Source organism: Aspergillus neoniger, assembly GCF_003184625.1.
Source record: "Aspergillus neoniger CBS 115656 unplaced genomic scaffold BO87scaffold_31, whole genome shotgun sequence".
NCBI lineage: Eukaryota > Fungi > Ascomycota > Eurotiomycetes > Eurotiales > Aspergillaceae > Aspergillus > Aspergillus neoniger.
Window position 1 is genome coordinate 52461 of NW_020291159.1, and position 24795 is coordinate 77255.

At 51.6% G+C, this 24795-nt stretch overlaps 7 protein-coding genes across 7 annotated transcripts; 3 read left to right on the top strand and 4 right to left on the bottom strand.

Annotated features, from left to right (window-relative positions):
• Positions 1-98: 98 nt before the first annotated feature.
• BO87DRAFT_365414 (uncharacterized protein) lies at positions 99-1661 on the top strand. The gene is made up of 2 exons (XM_025621795.1): positions 99-229; positions 341-1661. Exons 1-2 carry the CDS (start codon positions 161-163, stop codon positions 1496-1498), a joined length of 1227 nt encoding a protein of 408 aa, XP_025476528.1. The 5' UTR covers positions 99-160; the 3' UTR covers positions 1499-1661.
• A 71-nt stretch (positions 1662-1732) lies between these two features.
• BO87DRAFT_379209 (electron transfer flavoprotein subunit alpha/FixB family protein) lies at positions 1733-3129 on the bottom strand. Its single transcript, XM_025623977.1, has 3 exons — positions 2741-3129; positions 2499-2667; positions 1733-2396 (listed from the first exon to the last, which is right to left on the bottom strand). The coding sequence occupies exons 1-3, from the start codon at positions 3041-3043 to the stop codon at positions 1822-1824; spliced, it is 1047 nt and encodes a 348-aa protein (XP_025476529.1). The 5' UTR covers positions 3044-3129; the 3' UTR covers positions 1733-1821.
• Positions 3130-4011: 882 nt separating this feature from the next.
• BO87DRAFT_138082 (uncharacterized protein) lies at positions 4012-5002 on the bottom strand. The gene is made up of 2 exons (XM_025618092.1): positions 4596-5002; positions 4012-4489 (listed from the first exon to the last, which is right to left on the bottom strand). Exons 1-2 carry the CDS (start codon positions 4906-4908, stop codon positions 4062-4064), a joined length of 741 nt encoding a protein of 246 aa, XP_025476530.1. The 5' UTR covers positions 4909-5002; the 3' UTR covers positions 4012-4061.
• Positions 5003-10592: 5590 nt separating this feature from the next.
• sun1 (SUN family protein UTH1) lies at positions 10593-12845 on the top strand. The gene is made up of 4 exons (XM_025623978.1): positions 10593-10712; positions 10913-11865; positions 11928-12307; positions 12376-12845. The coding sequence occupies exons 2-4, from the start codon at positions 10980-10982 to the stop codon at positions 12415-12417; spliced, it is 1308 nt and encodes a 435-aa protein (XP_025476531.1). The 5' UTR covers positions 10593-10712; positions 10913-10979; the 3' UTR covers positions 12418-12845.
• Positions 12846-13269: 424 nt separating this feature from the next.
• On the bottom strand, positions 13270-13604 carry BO87DRAFT_138194 (uncharacterized protein). Its single transcript, XM_025618093.1, has one exon. The coding sequence runs from the start codon at positions 13547-13549 to the stop codon at positions 13343-13345; it is 207 nt and encodes a 68-aa protein (XP_025476532.1). The 5' UTR covers positions 13550-13604; the 3' UTR covers positions 13270-13342.
• A 1015-nt stretch (positions 13605-14619) lies between these two features.
• On the top strand, positions 14620-22146 carry BO87DRAFT_315762 (uncharacterized protein; the record flags this gene model as incomplete). The annotated part of the gene is made up of 9 exons (XM_025619710.1): positions 14620-16132; positions 18289-18333; positions 18467-20562; positions 20618-20909; positions 20956-21113; positions 21160-21435; positions 21489-21794; positions 21843-21987; positions 22040-22146. 9 exons carry the CDS (start codon positions 14620-14622, stop codon positions 22144-22146), a joined length of 4938 nt encoding a protein of 1645 aa, XP_025476533.1.
• Positions 22147-23388: 1242 nt separating this feature from the next.
• On the bottom strand, positions 23389-24249 carry BO87DRAFT_315829 (coiled-coil-helix-coiled-coil-helix domain-containing protein; the record flags this gene model as incomplete). The annotated part of the gene is made up of 2 exons (XM_025619711.1): positions 23389-23674; positions 23744-24249. Coding segments are annotated over 2 exons (792 nt in total), but the record flags the coding sequence as incomplete, so codon positions are not given.
• Positions 24250-24795: the final 546 nt, after the last annotated feature.

Sequence of the window (24795 nt, forward strand, 5' to 3'; positions counted from 1 at the left end):
ACCATCTCGATAATGGTCATGACTAAGCAAGCCGCCAAGCCGGCAGAACGAGCGACCGCCTTCCCATGAATTTTTTTTTTAATGATAGAAAAATATCCCCGAGATCGAGACCCATCGCGACATTTGCACTTGCACCAACTCCTCCCAGCATATCGCAACAATGGTGTCTTCGACGGCGCTAACGACGAAGGTGACCTCGGGTTCACCCTACCAGTTGGAGAAGACTCAGGTAAGCCTCCTTTCACCAATTCTCATGCATGTACTGCATATAAATTCCACATCTCCCAATACATACATCTACAGAATATCTCTAAATAATAATACTAATATATTCGAACAGGTCTCCCGTGCCTCCACGGCCCTCCTGAAACACATCGCGACCAAGCAAGACGAGAAAGAAAAGACGGCCACGAAGAAGACCCTTATCGGCGACAACGACGACAGCGACGCGGAAGAAGGCAGCGCTCTGCACAACGAAGCGATCTGGCTGGTCTTGACAACGAAGAAGCACATCGTGGACAAGAACCGTCTGAAGCCAGGCAAGATCCCGATTCCGCACAGCCTGAACGCCTCTCCCTCCCTCAGCATCTGTCTCATCACCGCGGACCCCCAGCGCAGCGTGAAGAACATCGTCACGGACCCGTCGTTCCCTGCACACTTGTCGTCGCGCATCGAGCGGGTAATCGGATACTCGAAGCTGAAGGATCGGTACAAGAGTTTCGAGAGCCGGAGACAACTCCTCGCTGAACACGATGTGTTCCTGGCTGATGATCGGATTATTATGCGGTTGGTGAATACGCTCGGCAAGGTTTTCTATAAGAGTAGTAAGAGGCCGATTCCGGTGCGGATTGCGGAGATTGAGAAGGTCGATGGGAAGAAGGTGAAGAAGGATCCGAAGGTTCGGAATGCTAGGAAGGTGGAGGGTGAGGGGGATAAGGAGAGTGCGTTTGCGACGCCGGCGATTGTGGCTAAGGAGATTGAGAAGGCGTTGAATTGTGCGCCGGTGCATTTGGCGCCTGCTACGACGGCGGCGATTCGTGTTGGGTCGAGTAAGTTCTCGGCTAAGCAGGTGGCGGAGAATGTAGAGGCTGTTGTGAAGGGGTTGACGGAGAAGTTTGTCACCAAGGGGTGGAGGAATATTAAGGCGTTGCATATTAAGGGGGCTAATACGATGGCTATGCCGATTTGGTTGGCTAGTGAGTTGTGGGTTGAGGATGGGGATGTTGTTGAGGAGGAGGAGGAGCAGACTCCTGCTGTTGAGGCGGGTAAGAAGCGCAAGCAGATTGGTGATGCTGAGGAGGAGAAGGTGATTGAGGAGGCGCCGAAGAAGACCAAGAAGGCTAAGGCTAAGGCTGCTCAGGATGATGAGACGCTGTCGTTGGCTGCTAGGAAGGAGAAGCTTCAGAAGCAGAAGGCTAAGGCGTTGGAGGATGGTGCGGTGGCGGTTCCGCCGGCGGCGACTGGTGCTGGTAAGAAGAAGAGAAAGTCGACTTCTTGATTGACAAACTGCTTTTGCTGGGTTTATGTCCGGGCTGTATTGAATAGCAATGGGTGTCTCTTTTGTGTTTTACTCCGGCGGCGCGTGTTCGTTTCTTTCTTCTTGTTCATACATCGGGGCTTAATCAATACCCTTGGTCGAATAAAAGTTATGTATAGACGTGTTGGTGTTCTGATCGTAGTGTCTTGTAGTTCGGGTTCTTACCATGAAGTTCAGACGATGCTTGAACAGGCGTACAACATAATACATAATGGCATTGGTATATCTATCACCTCACCTTCCCACCCACATCATACAAAAGCACAAACATGAACATGAATTAATCACTGCTTCAGCTTCTCCGTCAACTCAGGAACCTTCTCAAACAGATCCCCAACCAGACCAACATCCGCAACCTGGAAGATGGGCGCATCGGGGTCCTTGTTGATCGCAGCGATGACCTTACTATCCTTCATACCCGCCAAGTGCTGGATAGCACCCGAGATACCGGCACACAGGTACAACTGCGGTGCGACGTTCTTACCCGTCTGTCCGACCTGCAGACTGTTATCCGCGAAGCCACTGTCCACAGCAGCACGGGAAGCACCAATGGCAGCGCCCAATGTATCAGCCAGAGGAACGATGACGCGGTCAAACTCCTCCTTGGACTTGAGACCACGACCACCGGAGACGACGCGGCTGGCGGTACCAAGGTCCGGACGCTCAGACTTGGCGAGTTCCTCGGACACCCATTCGGTTTGGGCGGGGGTGTTGGGGTCGACACCCTCGGTGACGGAGGCGCTGCCGCCGGTGGTCTCGACGCCTTGGAAGGAGGTGCCGCGGACGGTGAGGACCTTGATGGGGTCGGTGGACTGGACGGTCAGGATAGCGTTACCGGCGTAGATGGGGCGGACGAAGGCTGTTAAGTTAGCTCGTTAGTATACTGCTGTACATGAATGGTGTGTCTCCGACACCGGAGCAAATTCCCACGCCCGGAATTGGCAAGGTAAAGAAGACATACTATCTTCGCTCTCGATGCCCGTGATATCCGAAACCTGCTGCACATCCAACAGAGCAGCAACACGAGGCAGAAGACTCTTTCCGAACGCCGAGTGGCCAGCCACGACGTGCGTGAATTCTCCCTTCTTGATGTTCTCGACGAGCAACGGGGCGTAGTTCTCGGGGAGGCCCTATACCATAACTCGTCAGCACTTACCCTCCCCATTTACTTTATCCAACAAGGTAAAAAAGCAATTGAAGTACCTTCTCATAAGCCTCATTCTCCACCGCCAACACCTTGTCCAGGCCCTTAATCTGCGCCGCCTCGGCAGCAGAGGTACCCTTCACACCAGCACCCGCCACAAAGGCTGTCACGGGACCACCGAGCTTCTGAGCCGCAGCGATAGCGGACAAGGAGGAGGACTGGAGCTTGCCATCGCGCTGTTCGAGGACGGCGAGGGTGGAGAGAAGGCGGGCAAGCGCGGAGGTGGTGGTGATGCTGGAGCGGGGTGCTGTTGTGGCACGGAGGGCGCGCAAGGCGGAGAGTCTTGCCTGCGGAAGGAGCATGATTGTATTGTATTCTGTGTATATATCTGTCTCTTAATCTGGGGGTGAGGGGGAGGATGGTGGTGGTCAAGAGGGGAGAGGAGTCATTTGAAGGCGGAGAGGAAGAAGAAGCAGAACTAAGGTTATCGTCGGATTTCCCGCCAAGCTTGTGTCGCCGATCCGTCGGAGTCTTCGGCTTAGCGTCTGCCTCGGTGCGATGCAGGCGCGGATATGCTCGGTTGGTGATGGAGATGTTGTTTTGGATTGTGCTTTTACGTCATGGGTGGTTTTACATGGGATTTATTGAGATGGTATGTTGTGATCGGGGTTCGAGGGTTTATGCAGTGGTTGGTGGTTCGGCGATGGTACAAGTCCAAGTAGTAGAAGGGGACTAGTTATAGTGGGAAGTAATTATTCACATGTCAATCCTCTCTACCAACTACAATATAACCGGGGGTGATATAGGCTATTAAGCACGTCTTATTGATTGTCAGTGACTCTAACTACTTCTCAGACGAGTATATACTTGTAAGGAGATGGTCGTACAACGCCGCCAGTTGACGAAGTGGCATTCGGCGATCGAGAAATAATGCCGAGGGTTCAATATCGATGGTCTACACATTGAGTCGACAACACAACTAATCTTAAAGAACCCCCATGCCTTCTCTCATCATCTTACTACATAGAAAGATAACCTTATAATGTTATATGGCCATTAGGCCGGTTTTCTCACTGTTTGACCATTCAGCATTGACATCAAACCATATCGGCTTTATGGGGAAATCCCGGCTAGAGCAGATCTGGATGCACCAACTGAAAGGTAGCAAATTTCGATCAGTCCCTGCATTTTCAGCTGGACAGTTCCTATCTCATCTATCTTATCGTCGTTCTCTGATCCCTTGTGGTGGTCAACAATGCATGAAACACCGCCGAGCTTGAAGAGAGAACTACAAGCTTGTTAACAAGGACTGCACAGACCGTCATGGAGACGGATGGTGGAATCTGGACGTCACTTCTTCACTGACTGTCGGCTTCTCTCTCACATAAAAGTAAGTGAGCATCCAATGCAACAATCGCCAAAGAAGGAGCGGGTTGAAAGCATCGGTGAGAGCACCGACTTCGCGACAAGGGCAGAGGGAATCTTCGTTGAGTTGGCACCGGCGATGTGCATTGTGTACTGCATGAAAAGAATGCTGATATTATTGAAGTACGTAGAGTAGAGATGATTCTGTCTCTTCAGTGAGCGTATCCAGTGCGAATAGCTAGGCCATGTGGGGATAGACAATGCTATGACTAGATCACGTTCACACGGAGTGATTTGCCTACCGATTAGAGTGAAATGCTGCAATACATGTCTCTGCTGGGTCAGTTGTTCGCCTTTACAGTCTGAGCCAAAGACAGTCACAATTTTGAGTGGCCGTATTGGCCAGTGGAGCCGATATACCCAGTTATAGAGTAAACTTTGGACTGTGAATAGCATGGCAAAACCGTCAGTCGCTTCCTGCCTGAACAGTGTACAGAGCAATGCTATTGGTCCGGCTGGGATAATCTCAAACAGCGATAGGCTGCTCACTTTCGAAAGAATGGAAAGGTTCTGGGCGTTGTCGTCGGCAAAAGTACTGGTCTTCTCCCTTGCCTTGCCACTGACTTCGATGCGTCCCCGGTTCAAACTTACTTTGCGATCCAGCCCTCGCATCTGCCTTCATACCACGATAGTCCCTCTGCAAGCATGGGCTGCTCATGCAATCGCGTTCCGGATCAAATCCCCACGCCAGTGAAGAGGTTGGTATTGCCACATCTGCCTCGCTTCCAGGCCGCAGGCTTCCGGGTATTATCCGTTCCAAGGCACAGTCGTCTCTTGCATCGGAGGAAATAAAGACTTGCATATTGCATCATAACACAGGATCTGCACGGGGTCGAAGGCGAGGGATATGAGTCATCGAGCCATCATTGTCGACTTTGATTCACGTTGTGCCATTGTTCGCTAGACTTGATGGTCAAAATGTCCGATAAAGTCTCTGCTCAAGTCAGCACAAGAGATTCTTTATTCACTCGGCTACTCTCATGTCTCCCATTAGAACAATCGCCAAGCCACCTGTGAAAGACAACCAAGTACCCAGCAGCATGGCAAACTTAATTTCTCACGGGCCAAGTTCCGGATAGGTTCCGCGATAGGCGGGTTGTTCAAGAGTCCCTTGCATGTACCCATGGACGCGAACATCGTGGGACTGCCAAGGGTTCCAGAATCCCACATGCTGTATAGTAACGACTTTGTATTGAAGGCCGCCATTGTTCATTTGTGGTTGCTTTGTGTTGCAACTGTACAGCCAAGATAGTGCAATCGAGGCCTAGAATTCAAGGCGACAAGGCAATGAGCCAGTCAGGCTGTCGCAAGGATGTGTGCATGTTGTTTGCTTCTAAATTCATGACCTGTAAACAGCGGATAAAGAAACAACAGAGCCTGCTCTGACACCGACACATCATTAGTTAACAAAGACATGAGACGTCAGTCATTGAGTCACTCAAGCATGCGATTGGAGAAGGCTCATTAGTGTGAATCCGGCCAATCCCGCAACGGATGCAACTATTGGCCTAACTGCTGATTGTTAGTAACAGTCGACAGTCCCAACCACTCCACAGCGACATTCAGAAGATAACGAACAAGCCTCGCATCTAGTTTAACGTTGTGGGTATCAACCGCTCAGCCCGAGCCATCCGTCCAGGAGAGGCTCGGAAACCCCTATTTGCACTTAAGGGGTAGTAGTAGTAGTAGTAGTTGCAAGTATCGAACCCAATCTTGAGTCAATGATTCTCCAGATGGCTGCCGATGTTCATTAATTAGGCACCGTGCGTGACGTCTGACCGGTGAACAGGATGCAGCGATATTCTTTGCTCCAAGCTAACTATTCAATTCGGCTGGACGGGGCGGAAACCAGACAATTGCTCCAACTGTCTCCGTCGGATTAAATCTAGTGGAATGGCGGAGAAAGTAACGGAACTTGGGATGGCTCAGGTACAGCTGAACAATGATAGGACAAAGACATCGGTGCCTGAAACAGTTCCGGCTTTAGTTGCTTGCTGTTACTCCGTTCAGCGCGCATCCCATAGACGTCTGCATTCCCGACGTCAAGTGACTAATCGGAAGAAAGAGACTCTCAAGTCGGCGAATCATTGGTAGAACACACCAATACAGCATCATCTCTGGTACCACATTTTGGACGGGGACACGTCAATAGCTGATGCGTTGGGAGATTAGTTCGATATAAGAATTCAATAGTCGAATGTCAATATGGCGGGTGGGAGGAGACTATTAGTCCACAGGAGGAGACACGGGCGAGGCGGATGCGTGGAAGTAAGTTGTGAGCTGTCGTCGAGATACCGAGTTGGGCGTAGTGACTGGGCTTCACCCGTGGACTTGTCCATTCAAGAACGTTCCAACTCTCCGGACTGGGCTCAGGAAGAACGATCAATCATGTAAGGTCCAAAAGCTTCTTGTCCCCACTATAGGCCGCCAAATAACTCTGGTGATTGTTTATCGAGCAGTTGAACATGCAGAAAGGCACCGCACCACCCACTCCACCTAATTTGATTGAGCGCTCCGATCCCCTCCTCGGTTCACCCATCCAGAATGCGGAGAAGCAGCGATGACTACTATCAGATTGGTTGAAGTGATAGGCATATCCGATAGATAGGCTTCTTCGCAGGCACTTAGCATCAACTGAGTACGTAAACGGCGGATACAAGCCGCGCAAGCAAACCAGCAGCCAGTAACTACCGCGCTTCTCCCTTTTGTTGTGAGCTCCGTGTTAACCGGTGCTAATGAGTCGGTCTTGGCCGCATTGGGGGTTGGAGTCTCCAGTTGCCAAGCTTTTGGACCAGGACGCCATCGGACGAGATTCACTTTTTTTCGCGCTGTGTCTCTTTTCACTTTATGCGGCGATAAGCATGGATGGGATGGGGCGGATCCATCACTGGCTTAATACGGAGTAGTTGGAGTGGTTAGTGTAGATTTAGTTGGTTGGTCAGTATGGAGTACTAGTTAGTAAGTAGACACCGTCACCGCTCATACGGTATGATTACCACTTGGTATCTACCGGTGCAGTCTCAGTCAGGGGTCCAATAGTAATCTATCGCAAAAGGGTCCGTCAGACTCCAGAACCCCTTGGTTGCGGGCGCAATGACCAGGGAGAAGACTTGGCCCGGGGGCTGAGGGGCTGAAAGCCTGAAAGGACCTTTGGAAAGAGGCTGGTGGTGTCAATCCAGGAGATCCTCGCCTGCTTTCTTGGTCTCATAGGCTGCTCTCTCGTATTACTGTTTGGTGCCTGAGGTGCCTCAACGCAAAGGAATCCATGTAAATAGGGATATCCCCTCCACAACCAATTAGCTGGACGCTAGGTTTAATGACAGTCTTGGCCAGGTAGGACTTGTACAATAGCCGGGCGACAACAACAATGCTGTTTGGTTGGGCGCAACACCGAAACTCACGACAACACCGCAGCATACCCGACCAGTCTGTTGGCGAAATTCTGATTAATACCAAGCAAACTCAGACGAAGAATATGCGATGGCACTTATCACTGGCGTGGAGCGAAAACGGCAAGGTTGATGGTTACTCTATCGCAACGCCGATGGAAAAAAAAGACCTGGGAGTTTGAAGACACTAGATTCCGTAGAGGCCGTAGTACAGGCTGACACGACTCAGCATCGCCTGCAAGGGCCAGATATCATTAAAGGAGGCCAAATTGGACCAAACAACGAGTGTCGCACTTGAACAGATAACCAACACAGTTATCATGGGATCTGCGTGTCAAGCTAACGACCAGTCAAACAGTGGTGAAGAGAATACCGGTAGGGCGGGGATAGATGTTCGAAATCCTCCGATGACTCTCGGCAGATATCTATGTGGGATCTTTGGCGCCTGAGCTACACTGCTACCAACGCCGAACCCATCAAAGATGATTTAAACATGTGTCAAGTCGCGAAGAATACAAGAGGGGCGCTACCAATGAGATTCAGATGAAAGATTCCGCGATTGTAGCATATAATACCAATAGACACCTGACCATGTCAGGTAGCGTCGCCTTGTCGGGGGTACCTTGCCACGTCTACTACATATGCAGGAAGATATCCGTTTGGACCAGGTGTACTCTGTACCTGCGTATGTACCCGTGGTCGGACAACCAATGAACACAAGGCTGCGAGATACCGCATCGTTGTTGGTAGTAGTGGTATTGTGTAGATAGACAGTTGTTCCAGGATGCTATGTAAATGAGACGTGTAGTGTATTGGATAGCGCTCGGCTTCCTCTTTCCTCAAGAGGCGGTAATGTCTCTAATTAAAACCAATAGCCAATAATATACCAACAACAAACTACTTACTACTTAAGACTAAGTACTGATCAAGTCAACGGCATCGTGAAAACATCTCTGAAAGATTCCTTGTATTGAAATGACAACATGTGGGATGAGCAACCAGTCCTGACGAAGCCAGGGTCTCAGGTAGTCATTCTGCAAGTTGAGATTAACGTCTGCGTGCTCCGCAACGGGCTCTAGTCGGTGGAAACCAGGCCGTAAGAGAAGTCACCTGTTCCAGGCCAGATCGTAGGAAGGGAAGTGAGAGACACTCTTAATATTGTTCTGCATGATGTGCACTGTCTATTACTACTATAAAAAGTGGGCACCAGGCCGAGATAAATCATTTGTAAGTATATCGTCGCAGGCGGGGTATATGATGAGAACATTGACGACGCAGCAACGGATAGAACAATATGATCATAAATTAGGCAGCCACTTCGCCTAATTGCTCGAACATGAGGGGAATCGGTGACATCAGAATCAGATGGAGGGAATTCCCGCACTCCGCCGGGGAGATGTGTCAGCCAGATTGATGGATTGATTGATTGATGAATTGGCCCCGTTCCATTCAACCAACAAAGGTGTACTTATGGAACACTTGATGAGGGAAGTACAAAGTAGGCTGGGTCATGGTTTCGGGGCTGAAAATATCTTTACCGCCCGTCAAACCCGACTGGAACAGTGAGCAGACTCAGTCGAGGACTACTGGTAGAAAGTAAGTAGGTGAGTGCTAAACTGCTAATATTACTTACAGTACTCCCCCTACTGCAGGCCAACATTGAGATCCGACATGAGACATTCCCTGGTAGGCCAAATTGTAGCAATGGTTCGGCAGCACAGGACCCGATGATTGGTGTACCTGACCGGGGAGAAGGTTTGATGGCCCACCGGCTGGTGCCCGAGAGCCGGTTATGAGTGGCCAGCGAGACACAGTAATTTCGGTAAACGCCAAACTCACTTTCAGGAACAGGAAGGCCCCAAAACACAAAAAAAGAAAGAGAAACCAGCAGAAGATGAAAAAAACGTAAGGGTTTCAAAGGGCAAAATCACCGCCGTGGCCCAGAAAAGCCCCAAGGCTGCTGCTGGCTTGCTGGCCCAGTGTTCCAGAGCCCAGGCGGTTCCTGTCTATTCTATCCACTTGTCTCCACTCACAGCTGCAATTCTCAGCGGTTCTCACGACTCACGTTGCGCCGTCCATGTTGACTTTTTTTATTTTAACCCCGGTGGTTTCTTGGCCTTCTTTCTCCAGTGCCGCGCCCCCCCTGTCCATCGCCTGACCATCACAACGGTAGGGAGAAGAAAAAACGGGTCTGAGATCTTTTTGTCAGTGATCTCTCTCTCTTTCTTACTACAGAAGTATTCTCGCCCCTTTTCAAAACCGTGCCCGTAGATAGATTCTTTCATACCCTTTCCCGCGCTCTCGTCCCATAATAGTAGTACTCCATACCCGTTCGTCCCTGATTTTCTCATCGGGAGTAGAGTTACCGTCCTGCGACAATCATTAATGTTTTCTATACTCCGTAGCTTGACACAAAAATAGGGATTAATATTGCCCATCCCCGAAAGGAGAAGAGGACAATACCGCGCAGATACTACAGATACGGACAACTGTTACAAGCTAATTTCCAACGCTAAAAGGCTAACAGCCCACACTAACTCAACCCGATGTCTTGAGCCTTCGGGCTGTGGGCCCCCCTGATGATTTATTATGATTATTTTTGTTATTTTATTAGTATTCCCATTATTTCCCTGCCTGTGAATTTTATTCTTTTTTGGTTAACCATCCACTCATTCGGCCCAAGTGCCACGCTCTCTCTCTTCCTCTCACTTACTTTCTCACACTCTCTTTCTTGGTTCCTTTGGTTCACCCCCTGGAAAAAAAAGGTCAGCGCACGCCTTCCTTGTCCCTCCTGCCCACATCCACACTAAGCTAGTCTATCGCCTCTTGCCCACTCAATCCCTCCCCCCCCCCCCTGGTCTACGGCGCGAACTAAACCTTTACTTACTCCTTCATCTCCCTCCCGATTTCCCTTTTCTCCCTCGAGTTCCCCCTCCACATTTTCTTGCCTCCCTTCCCCCCCAGAGCGTTTCATCTTCGGCCCTTCGCCTGCTATCCTTCGCGAGATTTCCTATCCGACCTGAGAGAACTAGCTTCTCTCTCGTACGCTCTTTTGGGAACCTGTTTCTCTCTTCTCTTTCACTCTTTAACTCTCATACTCTATTCTAGGCAACTTGCTTTGTCTCTGCCAGACTTTCAGCAACCCCTGCCCCACGAGGACTTCGATTCGTGTACAGATTTTTTGCAAGAAGCGCGCGACTGGCTTACTGTGAATTTGGTATGTCTCCTATCATGTGCACCTCCGCGAAACACCCGGGATCACTTAGCACATACAATAGCAGTGCAGCTCTTCGTTCTCTTGCATTACGCAGTGAAGAAAGCAAGCACATACATGGCTAGTGTCTAGTATCGAACAGACCGGCTTGTGGTCAATGGAGGTTGAGCGCATGCTAATATGGGATCCCGTGGTTTATATAGATTAGATCCACAATCTGACGCAACACTGAACAGCTTGCGACCCCGTGCGAATTAGATTACCGACACGATGAAGTTCAATACTGTCGCCCTCACCCTGGCTACCGCCGGTACCCTGGTGTCCGCTCAGCACCACCACCAGCACCGCCATCACCACAAGCGCTCCCCCGACGCCGAGGTCGTCACGGTGCCCGGTCCTACCGTCACCACCTTCGTTCTCGACGGCAAGGTCATTACCTATGAGGAGGCCTGCGCTGGTATCCGCAAGGGAACTTTGAAGTTCTCTGGCAACGTGCCTGCGGATGTTTGCCAGTCCTCTTCTTCTACTGTGGCTTCGAGCACCACCAGCCCGACTCCCACGGCTTCCGTCCAGGCTGCTGCTGAGTTCATCGAGGTCGCCGTCCAGCACTCGTCGAGCTCCAGCTCCAGCTCCAGCAGCACCAAGACCAGCAGCACCAAGACCAGCAGCACCAAGACCAGCAGCTCGTACGCCGCTGCCTCCTCCAGCTCCTCCGCCAGCAGCTCTAGCAGCAGCTCCTCCTCTGCCACCGGTGTGGACAAGGAGTTCCCTGATGGCGAGCTTGACTGCGACACCTTCCCCTCTGAATACGGTGCCGTTGCCCTCGACTACCTTGGCCTTGGCGGTTGGTCTGGTATCCAGTACGTGACCATCGTCGACGACATTGTCGACACCATCGTTACCGGTGTCACCGGCGATTCCTGCATTTCCGGAGCCATGTGCTCCTATGCCTGCCCTGCCGGATACCAGAAGTCCCAGTGGCCCAGTGCCCAGGGTTCTACCGGCCAGTCCGTTGGTGGTATTGAGTGCAAGAACGGCAAGCTCCACCTTACCAACAAGTCTCTGTCCAAGAAGCTTTGCATTGAGGGTGTCGGAGGTGTCCACGTGAAGAACACCATGAGCGAGGAGGTCGCTGTTTGCCGTACCGACTACCCTGGTAAGAATTGAACTTCCCTTCCGACATGTGGGTCAAAACAAAGGCATTAATCATGTATACAGGTACCGAATCCGAGACCATCCCTCTCGCTGTCTCTGCCAACAGCGAGCTCCACCCCCTGACTTGCCCCAACGGCGCCACCTACTACAAGTGGGAGAACGAGACCACTTCCGCTCAGTACTACGTTAACCCCAAGGGTGTTTCCACCGAGACTGGTTGCCAGTGGGGTAACGGCAGCTCTCCTATCGGCAACTGGGCTCCTATCAACCTTGGTGTCGGTTACAGCGATGGCAAGTGGCTTTCTCTGTTCCAGAACAGCCCTACCACCACCACCAAGCTTGACTTCAACGTGAAGATCCAGGGTGACAACCTCAGCGGCTCTTGCAAGTATGAGGATGGTACCTTCTACTCCGAGTCTGGCTCCAACGACTCCGGTTGCACTGTAAGTGACCTGCATTCATTCCCTCTCTTTTTTGCTGGGATCTTTTGCTGATCATCATTCACCTACAGGTTGAGGTTCTCTCCGGCTCCGCCACCTATGTCTTCTACTAAGCTAGTCGAGGGCCCGACACCCACCCGCCGTGGCCGTACGATTCGGTTCGCATCCGCTAATTTGAATCGAACCCCGTCGGCTCGCAAATAGAAGAACTTTCATGCCTCTGTTCATTCTGTTCATGATTTTCTGTCCAGTGCGGTTGCTTTCTTCTCTGTATCTTACTATATTGTCCTATGTGGCTTGGAAAATATAGCACCTGTCACATATGTCGCGTCGCCATTCCCTTGATGGCGACGATTGTGGTTAGACCTTACCTTCTCTACTGCAAAGTAACACTGATTTCCGTTTTTCTAGCCGCACTTTTCTACCTTATTCCCCCCCGTGAGCAGCCAGATTTGCTCGTCATGTTATAAACTAGCAATGCCTTGTATAGTAGTTTTGTTTATGTCATGATTGAAGATGGATTTATCTCTTTCTGTACCGATCTGATACCATCTGGGTGCATGGACGCCGTATTTGTGACCGCGTAAGGCGACAACTAGCTTTTGTAAGAAGGGCGGCCCTACGAAACCTGGCGGGTCCCACCCCCAGCCTCCTGAGTTTAAGTGAAAGCAGGTGTGTCAGGGCTGGCATGTAGATTATCCTTCGATAGAGTGCTCGGGAGGCGGTGGAGGTGCATTCCAGGGCGGCATCCACCTGCGTCATGCACGGTCTGATGTGTCCATCTATCTATCAGATATCGGTGACCTTGGAATGTGCATAAGTGGAGCCCCCCGATCGGTCGGTGAGTTCTTCAGGGTTCTGTCACCGGTGATGTGTGGCATGTCAGAAGTGGGCTGGGGTTTGGCATTTCAGGTCCGTAATATCAATAATTAGTATTCATCATGGTTCTTTGAAGTTCTATAGTGGGTTAAGCTGTTTCGTTCGCCACTTAAGTAGTCATTGTCCTCATTTCCTGACTAATGGATTGTATCATTAATGTTACATTGTAATGTGAGATTTGAGTAACAGAGACCAGCTGTTGTTATGGTGGATTGGGGGCGCAATTGCGACTGTTTGTTCGGGGAAGGGTACTACTGCTACTGCTGCTACTAAGTATATACTTACCGCAATGAGGGGTGATGATGCCATGGAACCGGCGATTGGACCACACGTTGTGACTTCTATCACACCATAAAGAGGGTTCATCTTGCCGGGTGTATTTTCCGGGCCCGTACCTGGCTCGATGATGAGACCATTTACCAAGTTCGAGCCTGCGTAGGTAGTATTCTGGTGGATGCCATCAGGGGCAGTTGAAGTCATCCACCCTGTTGAGGACTGTTCACGTCGCACGCACTAGTCCAGATGGGGATAGCGAGTCACGATCTGTACGAAATCCCTGCAACGGGCACATGGCTTTACTATTTTGGGTAAGGCCTCGACTGGTCATTGGCTGAGGCTGGGTGTCCAACACCACGTGATCAGGCGCGCCATCACGGGGCCCGAACCAGAAAACGCGGAGCACATGACTCCTAGACGCGGAGACGCGCCTCGTTCCTGCCTGGGGTGTCGAGGGTTGTGTATACCGAGATTATAGACTAGCCACCTCTCCTCCCTCCGATAGACACGCAGGGGAGTGCTGGAACCCAGGGAGCCGCCAGGGTTGATTTACCTTTTTTTCCCACACCTGTAAGCAACCGAAGTCTGGCATATTTTGGCAAACTTCCCTTCCACCCAAGTCAGCAGTGCATTGCATAGTTTCGGACGGTCCAAGTTGCGAGGCTGCGCGAGCTTAGTGGTGGAGCTCTCGACCCTCGTCGGCGCCTATCGAACGCGTCTCGGGTTGTAAGCGTGCATTTCCGCGCTGGACGAGACGCTCCGTTCCGGCAGGCATTCCACCACACACCATCCTTTCACCCTTTTCTTCAATGTTTCTCGATTTTTGCCTGTTCGTACCCAGTTTCGTACTTCCCCAACCTCCTGGCCCTCGTCTTGGGGGGTGAAGCCTCAAAGTTCCTTCCCTTTGTCATCCTTGACACGCTTCATCTTGTCTTTCTCTCTTTCTCTCTTTCCTTCGGGACCCCGAGTCTCGTGAATTGACTCCTACCCCATAGAATTAGACATTCCTCCCCCAACCTTTTCTTCCTCGACGCGACGAAAGCCTCAATTGATCTTTTTAAATCCTCGTCCACCCCTCCTGCCGTTGTTTGAGTGGTATACGAGCGTGTCCGGGTCGTGGTTCACGACCAGACGGCCTTAAACTTCAACTTAATAACATCATGGAGTCTTCGCCTCCAAGGAGCAGTTTGGCTGCTCCGGTGGCAGGTGTGAAGCGTCCCGCGGCCCTGTTGCCTGCCTTTGAGCCATTGAGCTCTTCTCCCTCACTTCCTCGTCCACAGAAGCGTGTAGCACGCGACAATCATGGCATTGTCTCGACTTACCCTACGCCGGTGCCGACCTCGTCGACCCATATCTTGTCCTCCTCCCCCCCGAGAATGGCCCTGCCGCGAACGGCCTCACGGCGTACGTTTACTTCGTCCAGCTCCGAACGAACCCCTCTGTCTGCTGTCCCTACCATAACGCTTCCCGAGAGCGGGGAGCCCGTCCTGATGGGAAGGTCCAGTGCCTCGTGCCATCACCAGCTCGCGGCCAACCGTATGATATCGAGGGTGCATGTCAAGGCTACTTATAAGCCCGCAGCTAATCCCTTTGACCCTGATAGAGTGGAGATCATGTGCATGGGATGGAATGGAATTAAGTTGCATTGTCAGGGGAAAACATATGACTTGGCCAAGGGAAAGACGTTTACTTCGGATATCAAGGATGCTGACATCATGATCGATGTTCATGACGCCCGCGTGCTGGTCCAATGGCCTCAAAGTGACCGAAAAGATTATGCCTCGACGGATTCTGAGCAGACATGGGAGGATACTACACCCAAACGTAAAGCACAGTCCCGTCGGAGTATTCACGAAAGCCCCAATGTGGAACGTCAGCGCTTGGCGTCTCCCGTCTCGCCGTCCCCTGCGGTCAAGTCTCTGGTGCCCCCATCGTCACCCATATATACCCCGACACGCTCGCGGAATTCCGTGGTCGTATACGAAGACGAGGCTTCACCTAGCCGTCGCAACAGCACTGCTGATGCAGATCAGAAGTCGTCGTCCATCGCTAGTGACATTCTGCAGAGCTCGCAGTCCAGCGAGTTGAGTGAGCTGAGCAAGCAAGATGACTTCTCGGACCATGATGAAGAAAATGACCCCATTGTTCATTCCTTTGGACCATTTGGCGACAATCTACTCCCTCGGATGGCCTCATTCACTGCAGATGAGTCACCACTCCGTCCTGCACGACCCCGCAACCAGGTTGTCCAGCCTACCAAGTCCCCGGGACAACCCTCCAAGACCGTTGAGTCGACGGAGAGCACAGTAACCAAGCTGGAGCCGTTGAGCGAGAGCTTTGAACGGGTTCAGAACCATGCCGCCAACCAATTGGCGTTCTCTCGGCTCTCCTCCACGCCATTTTCGACAATCTTGAACAATCTCCCACCGTCCTTGTGGAGACGGGACGGCCATCACAAAGAGGGTCCCACGAAAGAAGAGATCCGTGCCATCCTGGACACGACCAAGTGCATTGGAAAGGTGGCACGGGAGGGAAAGGATGCCGCAGGAAAGCCTCTGGAAGCCGAGTACTATTACATTCCTGACTTTGACGAGGACGATATGCGACGCGAGGCGGTTGTGCATGATCTCAGGAAGCCGGGCCTCCGCAACTGCCGCAAGCAGCACAAGGTACGTTTATCCCCACTTAAACAGTAACATATAGCTGACCTTCGCAGCAATACTTCTGGCGCAAACCCAAATAAACAATAAAAAGTCATTCGATCCCTGCTAATATCTTGACACGACCTTCTTGAATTCTGAGTACATATTTGCAACGTTCCCCTTTTCTTTCTTTCTTTCTTTCTTTCTATCTTTCTTCAAGGACTCGCATAGCGTGGCGTGGGCATACCCTGTCGAATTTTTTTGTTGCTGTATGAAGGTGTATGATGATGTGGATTTCTTTCCTTTGTTGCGTTCTGTTAACGGTCCCCCAAGCCAGATGTATTGTTTTGTCCACGTGCGATGTCTACTGTGTTTCCTTTTGTGGCAGCATTGACCATTACGAGTCAGGGTCTCTGTCCATGCCTCATGGTGTAGACCTTGCTATTTCTGTGGGCGCTCAAGACCTACCCGTGTCTTGTGTGACGTCCGTCAACGAATCCGCGTCTGAAAATTTCCTTCAATATTGTCTCCCAGTGCGCTGTTGGCAAGATGCCCATCAGCCCTGGACCCTCAACCAACCCAACCCAACCCTCATGACCTGTATGTTATCACAGTTTCTTAGGGAAACAAAAGCGTTTTAGTTATGTTCAGATGCAAGCCTCTTACATCGTTCACAGTAGATTCGAAGCCAGGAACATGGGACGATCATTGGTTTCCACCGCAGCTGGCATCACGTGCCTGCGCCATAGATGATGTCCCAATGACTTCAGGTCCAAGCACAACACCACCATCAACTATCTGGCCGCGTCGTGCAGTAGCACTGTCCAGGCTTCGTTCCTGTCCAATCCTAGCCGGATCTGGGTTATTCTTGGCCACGGTTTAGACGTCAGCCCACATCGTATCGCCACGATCCCATCCGAGATACACGGGATGCTATCTGCTGGAAGGAGGCAGGCAGGCATATTAAGCCAGTAGACCCGTATCCATCCCCAACTACTCCATTCATCCTCCTTTGCCCCTTGCTTTCCCGAAACATATGGTCCTTAAGGTACCTTGACCTCGACTACATCGCTAGGTAGCATACTATACCAGTCTACAACCTACCTATATCTTTCTACTTACCTACCTACCTACCTACCTACAACACACCCTCAGTCTGATCCAATTCAATCCAATCCAATACACCCTCCCTCAAAACCAAACCACTCATCAACATCCAACATGTCCCCAAACCCACGAATCATCCCTACCACCGAACCAACCACCCTCCCCCGCACTCGTCAACACCAAGCAGACGACGCAGGCGCAGACGTACCACTGCACACGCAAAGCAGTCCCGAAAGAGAGCAAGAAGATCCCAGCAGTCGCATCCTAGGCAGGAGTATCAAGCCGCCCGTGGTACGGCATTATAGTTGGAGTGAGGAGGATCGGAAGCATGCGTTGCAGGCGCGGTTGTTGGAGACGGAGGGGAGGGAGATGGGGTTTTCGGAGGTGAGGGGTCATGATGGTGGTGAGATGGGGGATGAGTAGGATGTTTCTGTGTGAAGTAGGGAGATGGAATTTGATGGTAATTTATGGTTGAAGGTAGGAATGGATGGGAATTTGAACGAGAATGTGGTGGTTTGTGGTTAATGTCTGATGTGAATGTGAGGTTTATGGGGTTATTCCGTCAGAGTGAATTCTGTTAGGGAGATGGGATCAGTATCATAAATTTGATGGCGGTGCCAACAAGAAGAAGTAATTATTTCTTGAAACAAAAGTATTTGACTCTATCGCAGAGAGTAAGTAGTACTATTGGGGTAATGACGAACTCCGCCTTCGGCCCACTTCTTCTTCACTTTCCCAGCTGCGCTTCACTTCAACTTCCGTCAGCCACTTCCAAGGCTTGCCTCCCCCTCTCTCCACCTCCCCTTGACGCCCGAGACACCTTGCGCGTCACTTGTCTCCTGCCCGCTTCACCAATGTGGCGTTCAAGTCACTCATGCGCTTTCCTTTCCCACTCTTTGAAAGGTTCCCCGGACAGTTGAGATCAACCCACGCGCTGATTGCTGCTGCTGCTGCACCACCACCGCACACCGCGGCAAGCAATGGATCGTCAGAGGAAGCGTATGTCCAATCCCACTCCACGCCACATGTCACCAAATTTCCCCCAACTTGGGTTCGCTAACTTATTTCTTCCGTCTACAGGGGATCTCCGCCTCCAAAATGAGAGAGTATGGGCCGGCGAGAGTGGTAAAGAAAAAACCTCCCCCCCCCTCCTCATCAATTCAACCCACTACGCCGATACATGAACTTGATCCGGCATCGATACCACATGAAGTTATTGTAACTCACTAACTAACTAACTGATCGCTTGATGCAACAGATGTCTTCCCGGTCAGCAAATCCCTCGATTCAGCCTTGAAAAAGAACACCGCTTTCATCAAGCGCCTCCGCACCGGAATCAACGCCGCTGCCCAACAAACCTTCCTAACCGATATCCGCACCCTCTCGCTGCACAAATACCTGTCGGAAATCATCTCCGCCTGCTACGAAGGTCTCTGCAAGCTCAAATCGCCCGGCGAAATTGCTACAGGTGTCGAGATCACTAGTGCCTTGCACCAGCGCTTCGGACCCGCCGAATTCACCCGCCAGATCGGATGGCTGCTAGGACGGGGCCTGAGTACCCCGGATAGAGGACAGCTGAAGGCGCTCAGCCAGGAGTTGCGCGAGCGCGAGGAAAAGGAACGGTTGTCTCGCCATCGGGTGTTGTTGAGGGTTGTTACGGAGTTGTGGCTGGTGGGGGTGTTGAAGACACTGGATGATATTGAGAAGCCGGATGATGTGGGCGCGAAGGGCAAGGATGGAGTTGTTGGTATTGGCGGAAAAGCGACGGATGGGCCGGTGAGAAGGGCGCCGCCGTCTGCTGGTAAGGATGGTGAGAGGGAGCCCGAGCCGTTTCCTTTGGAGGTGTTGAAGGACCTGCTTGGACATGATCGCGACCATTCAAATTTGCCACTGGCTGTGCTGTTTGTCAAGAGCTTTAGCTGGGATGTGCTGGGCGTGAAGATGCTCGAGGAGGGTAGGAAGACTGTCGAGGCTGATGGCGCTACAACTACTGTTAATGGCGATGTGGAGGCGGATGCAACAGCCCCGGAGGGTGATGACCCGCCGCTCACTTCGGAGAAGACTCAGCTTCGGTTCAAGCATATCCTGAATCGGTACCTGGAGGATGTCAAGACACATGTTGTTCGCGATCAGAGAGCGTTGGCCGCCCAGAGCCGTCGCAATGCCGAAGTATACGTGAAGAGTGGCGAAATCTTCGAAGACCGCCAGGCCAACTTTGAGAAGCAGACGAAGTCGCTGGAGAAACTGGTTACCAACACTCAGGTCCTGTGTGAGGTTCTGGGCGTGGAAATGCCAGCTTTGGCCGAGAAGGAGGCCGCTGATGCTGGAGCGGGCGGTGGTATCGGCCTGGTGAAGGCTAGCGAGTACTTGCGTGGCCAAGGAGAGGGCGCGGGTATCTGGGAAGACGAAGAGGAACGGCGCTTCTACGAGAATCTGGTTGATCTTAAGGGTAAAGTGCCGGCGGTACTCTTGGAGGATGGCAAGAAGAAGAAGGCGGAGGATGAGGCCGGAAAGAAGAAGGAAGAAGACGGCACAGATACGGAGAAGACCGAAGCTGGTCAAGCGCAGTCAGCCGAGGAGAAGGCTGCTGCAGATGCCGATGACCAGTCTACTGCTATCGCAAGCAAGACTGTCGGCGCCCAGGTGGATGCGCTTCTGGCTAAGCTGCCCGATCTGCAGACCAAGGACCAGGTTGACCAGCTGGCGCTAGACTTCTGCTTCCTCAACTCAAAGGCGTCTCGGAACAGGCTCATCAAGGCAGTTTCCGATGTCCCCAAGGGCCGCGTCGATCTTCTTCCCTTGTACTCTCGTCTTGTTGCAACCCTAGGACAGTACATGCCTGATATTCCCCAGGGAATCACCAACTATCTGGACGAGGAGTTTCGAAGCCTCCAGCGCCGGAAGTCAAAGGAGTTCCTAGGCCAGGTTCGGATGAGCAATGTCCGTTATCTGGCCGAACTGACCAAGTTTGGTGTAGTTCCGGAGCATATCATCTTCCATTGCTTCAAGGTTTCGCTGGATGACTTTTCGCGCATGAACATTGAGATCATCGGGCATCTCCTGGAGAACTGTGGACGCTATCTGCTTCGGAACCCTGACACGTCCCCGAGAATGGCTTCCTTCCTGGAGACTCTAGGAAGGAAGAAGACTGTCCAGCATCTGGGTCAGCAGGAACGAATGATCATCGAGAATGCAGTCTACTACGTTGATCCGCCACCGCGGCCTGCCATCCAGCAGAAGGAGCGCACCCCTATGGAGTCTTACATTCGGAGACTGGTCTATCTGGATATGAACAAGCGCAACTACACCAAGATCTTGAAGTCGATCCGCAAGCTTCATTGGGAGGAGCAAGATGTAAGTACAGCATGGAGCGATGCGGTGTACGAATATTATACTAACTGTGTGATAGGTGGTCGATATTTTGGAGCGCGTCTTCAGCAAACCGGTGAAGGTCAAATATGGCAACATCCACCTTCTCGCGATCCTCGTCAGTGCCCTTTATAGGTATCACCAGGATTTTGTCATTGGCGTTGTGGACAACATCCTCGAGCAGATCACGCTGGGTCTGGAGCAGAACGATTTCAAGTTCAACCAGAAGCGGATCGCTGAAGTCAAGTACCTCGGAGAGCTCTACAACTACAAGATGATTGACTCACCGGTGATCTTTGACACCTTGTATCGCATTATTACCTTTGGTCATGGTGAGTGAGTCGACACCATCCGCGAAACGTCATTAACAGCTCTCAGAGGGTGGTACGCCCATGCCTGGAAGGATCAACCCGCTGGATCTGCCCGATGATTTCTTCCGTGTCCGTCTGGTCTGCACTCTTCTCGACACCTGCGGCCACTGCTTCGATCGTGGCTCTGCCAAAAAGAAGCTTGACTTCTTCTTGACCTTCTTCCAGGTATGTGCGCCACTGTTCGCAAGAAAATTAAAGCTAATTTAGTCAGTACTACATGCATACGAAGGATCCCCTGCCAATGGACGTTGACTTCCTAGTCCAGGATACTTTCTCCATGACTCGTCCTCAGTGGAAGCTAGCAGCTGATCTGGCCGAGGCTACTCAGATCTTCAGCGAAGCTGTGGCGCAGAACTTTAAGACGCAGGATGCAGAGAGACCTGTCGAGCCTGATGAAGACGATGCGGACAGCAGCTCGTCGGACGAAGGTTTGGAGGAAGATGCAATGCTCGAAGAAGAGGACCAGGAGTCGAGCGACGAGGCTGAGGTTCGTTGATCGACGTCGAGACTGTGACTATATACTAATGTGTCAATCAATAGGTGTCCGGTCCGAACGCCGAACAAAATGGCGACAGTGAGTCCGAAGACGAAGAGATCTTCGTAACTCGACAGGAAGAGGAACGCGACCCAGAGGCGGAAGCCGAATTTGACCGCGAATTCGAGAAGATGATGGCGGAGAGCATGGAATCCCGGAAATTCGAACGCAAGGGTGTGTTTGACATACCTTTGCCGATGAAGCGGTCTGGACGTGAGGCAGCGCTTGAGACGCCCCCGCCAGAGGCACCCAAGCCCACGAATAACACCATGGCGTTCTCATTGATGACGAAGAAGGGGAACAAGCAGCAGGTAGGTTCTCCATCTTTTTCCTTGTAAGGCTCATGACTAACCATGCAGACCCGCACGATCGACCTGCCCTCCGACTCCAGCTTCGCCGTGGCAATGCGAAGCCAGCAGCAAGCCGACCGCGAGGAACAGCAACGGATCAAGAACCTGGTCCTCAACTATGAAATGACCAATGAAGCAGAGACCAACACCGATGGTACGTTCTTTGCAGTATTTCGGATGTAATCTATATACTGACAGTGCTGCAGCCGCAGAGAAGCGTTCCCCCCATCGCGATACCAGAATGGACAAATCAAGCGCGGCCAGGGCGGCTTTCCGATCCCGGAAACTCCAACTGAGCGACGTGAACTGGTAGATGATGCCTTTGATGGAAGCTAACAGTCATGGTATACATTCATGAACTAGAGAAAAGACCAGCAGTGCGCTGTTCGGACTAGTCTCTGACTAATACGCTTTTCGCGTCAGTCGTCCCATCAGTCAATGGGTTGATTGTTTGACAGCTTGTCACAGACGCACACTTATTTACCTGGTGTGCATGGTTTCAGCCTAATCATGTGCAGACAAGACCTTGTCTGACTGTCAACCAACCACTCGGTTATTGATACATCGGCGATGTGATGTGGAAGTGAATGGGTATGTCGCATGCATTCCCAAGCATAGCAAACAGATCATCTGTTCAACACAGTGATCATTCCTTACTTTGTGTGTGGTTCCCCCCGACACAGAACAACTGCCAGTGCTTTGTTATAGGGAGATAGAAGAGATTCCCTGGGCACGGCATGATCATATCCATCCTGCTCCCTTTTTCTTCTACTACTCTCCCCCACTGGCTAACTCCAGCTGGGTAGCGCAGAAGGAGATAGACGTGATGTGAGGAGACGTGATCTATTCAATCCATTACCTGCCATGGAAATGCCACATACATCCATTACACAATCACTCACTCGCATGAGCCATCCTACAGCCAGTTAAATTAGAAATCATCTCATATCGAATCAGAATGTATCCTACTTTTTCAAAGAACCACGTTTACTACTTCAACAAAATGGGCTAAAGATACTGCAATGGAAAGAATTCATCTATGTCTATTCAATCTACTTCGCTCTCCCTCTCTCCTCTCTTTTGGACCGAGATGCTAAACATGGAAAAGAAAAGGTACAAGTACAGGTGCAGTGCAGGGGGCAGTTACTTAGATACAGTGTGACCCAAAGGAGAAAAATAAAAGGAAAAGTGGATATAGAGATGGTCGGGGATGCTGATAGATCAACCAATCGATGAGTTGAGTCAGAGTCAGACTGGAGATGGGAGCAGAGACAGGGAGAAGAGGAGGTAAAGAATAGCAGAAGAATATCACCGAACAGAGTAACGGAGAATAGAATGAACGAAGAAAATGGGAAGGGAAGAGACTGAGTGGACGAGCGGGTATAAATATGAGCTGAAAAAAAGAAATCATGCATGCATATAGTAATACACTGGCTTGCCCGATCTTATACATCTCCCATCCTTCTTCTCTATTTATTCAAATCACATATGCTTCCTGTTCTTCGATATTCCAATGCTGCATCTTCCAAACTCTGCCATATGGTATATTCATTGCTTATTTCTCCGTCTGGGGAACAGCATCATGAGCCGCCTTGGGCACCAAGGTCTCCGCCTCAGCCAGTTCACCCTTCTCGGCGAGTTCCTGTTTCGTCTGGGCGTTGATCTCCTGTGCATGGGCGCGCTTCTCCTCGGGGTGGGAGGCAGCTTCGATCTGAGCGGCCGTCACGGGCTGCTCGTCACGGGCCTCGGGAGCGGGAACGGCAGCAGCAGCAGCCTCCTCGTCATCTTCGAGCTCAGCACCGTACACGTCGGGGTGTAGTCTGAAGCAGTCTTGCATGCCCCTGTTAAGTAGTGGTTCCCCGCATTAGTAATGCATTCTATGGTTATGGTTCGGAGACGAGTATACGTACTTGAACTTCTCAATGCAGTCAATACCCTTAGGCTCCTCAGAGGAGTACACGAAGCAGCTGAAAGCAGCCTTGAACTCCTCACCGCAGGGTCCGTGAGCCATACCGCCCAGACAAGGGCAGTCCCAGTTAATCTCGCCGGTCTCGGGGTTGAAGGCGCCTTCCTGGCCGGCCTCGGCCTCAAGCTCCTCAGGGGACATCATCGAAGCAGATTCGGGGGAGGGTTGTTGCGCATCATCTTGGGGGGCTTCGGAGGCAGCAGGAGTGGGAGCGGGAGCAGGCTTCTTCTGCTTCTGTTCGCGGATCTTGGGCTTGATGGAGTCGATGGTGAGAGAAGATTCGGTTTCGGCGGAATCGGAGTTAGATTGCGAAAGAAGAGAGACTGCATCATTAGCTAGCTGAACAGGGTCTGATGGGAGGGGGTGGTGGTGTGATGAATTTCTTTCTCTCTTCCGAGGCATGACGGCGAACCGCCATGCATGCGGTAGGAAAAAACCCAGCGGCAACGGGCAGCGGCAACAACGTACAGGACGGGGTTTGAGCGAAGTAGGGGCTCGTGTTGTAGTAGTAGACAGCGCCAATGGCCAGACCCAAGCGGGCAGCGGTGTTCTTCCAACTCCTCGGCTTGGAGTCGGCGGGTGTGTTGGTGCTTATCAATCGTCTGGCAGCCGGGCCACGGACTGCGACGGCCGGTGCGCGGAGGATAGCTCGAGGTGCGGAGCGAAACATGGCGGGTGAGAGTGGGGGAAGTTGGGATTGACAATTAAGGGAGGTGATGTAAAGAGGAGAGGAAGAGGGAGGGGGTATCACCGCGAGGCGAGCGGCATGAATTGGGCGGGAAACCGACGGATGGGAGTGGATGGAGGTGGACGGGGATGAGAGATGGAGATGGAGATGCAAACCAATTCCACCACCTCGATTTGACGCTGGATGCCTCAGGCAGGTATGTTCTTGCCTGTTTGGGCTGTTCTGCTGGTCCGCCCCGGATTGACCAATCAGAGGGGGGCGCGATACGCTGTTGGTGCTGCCAGTGCTGAATTGCATGGATGGGATGC

Excerpts from the sequence above, each read along its gene's own strand:
- BO87DRAFT_365414 (XM_025621795.1), top strand. The coding sequence starts at position 161 with ATGGTGTCTTCGACGGCGCTAACGACGAAGGTGACCTCGGGTTCACCC. Across the intron at positions 230-340 it reads ACCAGTTGGAGAAGACTCAG|GTCTCCCGTGCCTCCACGGC; the intron begins GTAAGCCTCCTT and ends ATATTCGAACAG.
- BO87DRAFT_379209 (XM_025623977.1), bottom strand. The coding sequence starts at position 3,043 with ATGCTCCTTCCGCAGGCAAGACTCTCCGCCTTGCGCGCCCTCCGTGCC. Across the intron at positions 2,668-2,740 it reads AGAATGAGGCTTATGAGAAG|GGCCTCCCCGAGAACTACGC; the intron begins GTACTTCAATTG and ends GTTATGGTATAG. Across the intron at positions 2,397-2,498 it reads GGGCATCGAGAGCGAAGATA|CCTTCGTCCGCCCCATCTAC; the intron begins GTATGTCTTCTT and ends CTAACTTAACAG.
- BO87DRAFT_138082 (XM_025618092.1), bottom strand. The coding sequence starts at position 4,908 with ATGCAAGTCTTTATTTCCTCCGATGCAAGAGACGACTGTGCCTTGGAA. Across the intron at positions 4,490-4,595 it reads ACCTTTCCATTCTTTCGAAA|TCCAAAGTTTACTCTATAAC; the intron begins GTGAGCAGCCTA and ends TGCTATTCACAG.
- sun1 (XM_025623978.1), top strand. The coding sequence starts at position 10,980 with ATGAAGTTCAATACTGTCGCCCTCACCCTGGCTACCGCCGGTACCCTG. Across the intron at positions 11,866-11,927 it reads TTGCCGTACCGACTACCCTG|GTACCGAATCCGAGACCATC; the intron begins GTAAGAATTGAA and ends TCATGTATACAG. Across the intron at positions 12,308-12,375 it reads CCAACGACTCCGGTTGCACT|GTTGAGGTTCTCTCCGGCTC; the intron begins GTAAGTGACCTG and ends ATTCACCTACAG.
- BO87DRAFT_138194 (XM_025618093.1), bottom strand. The coding sequence starts at position 13,549 with ATGAACCCTCTTTATGGTGTGATAGAAGTCACAACGTGTGGTCCAATC.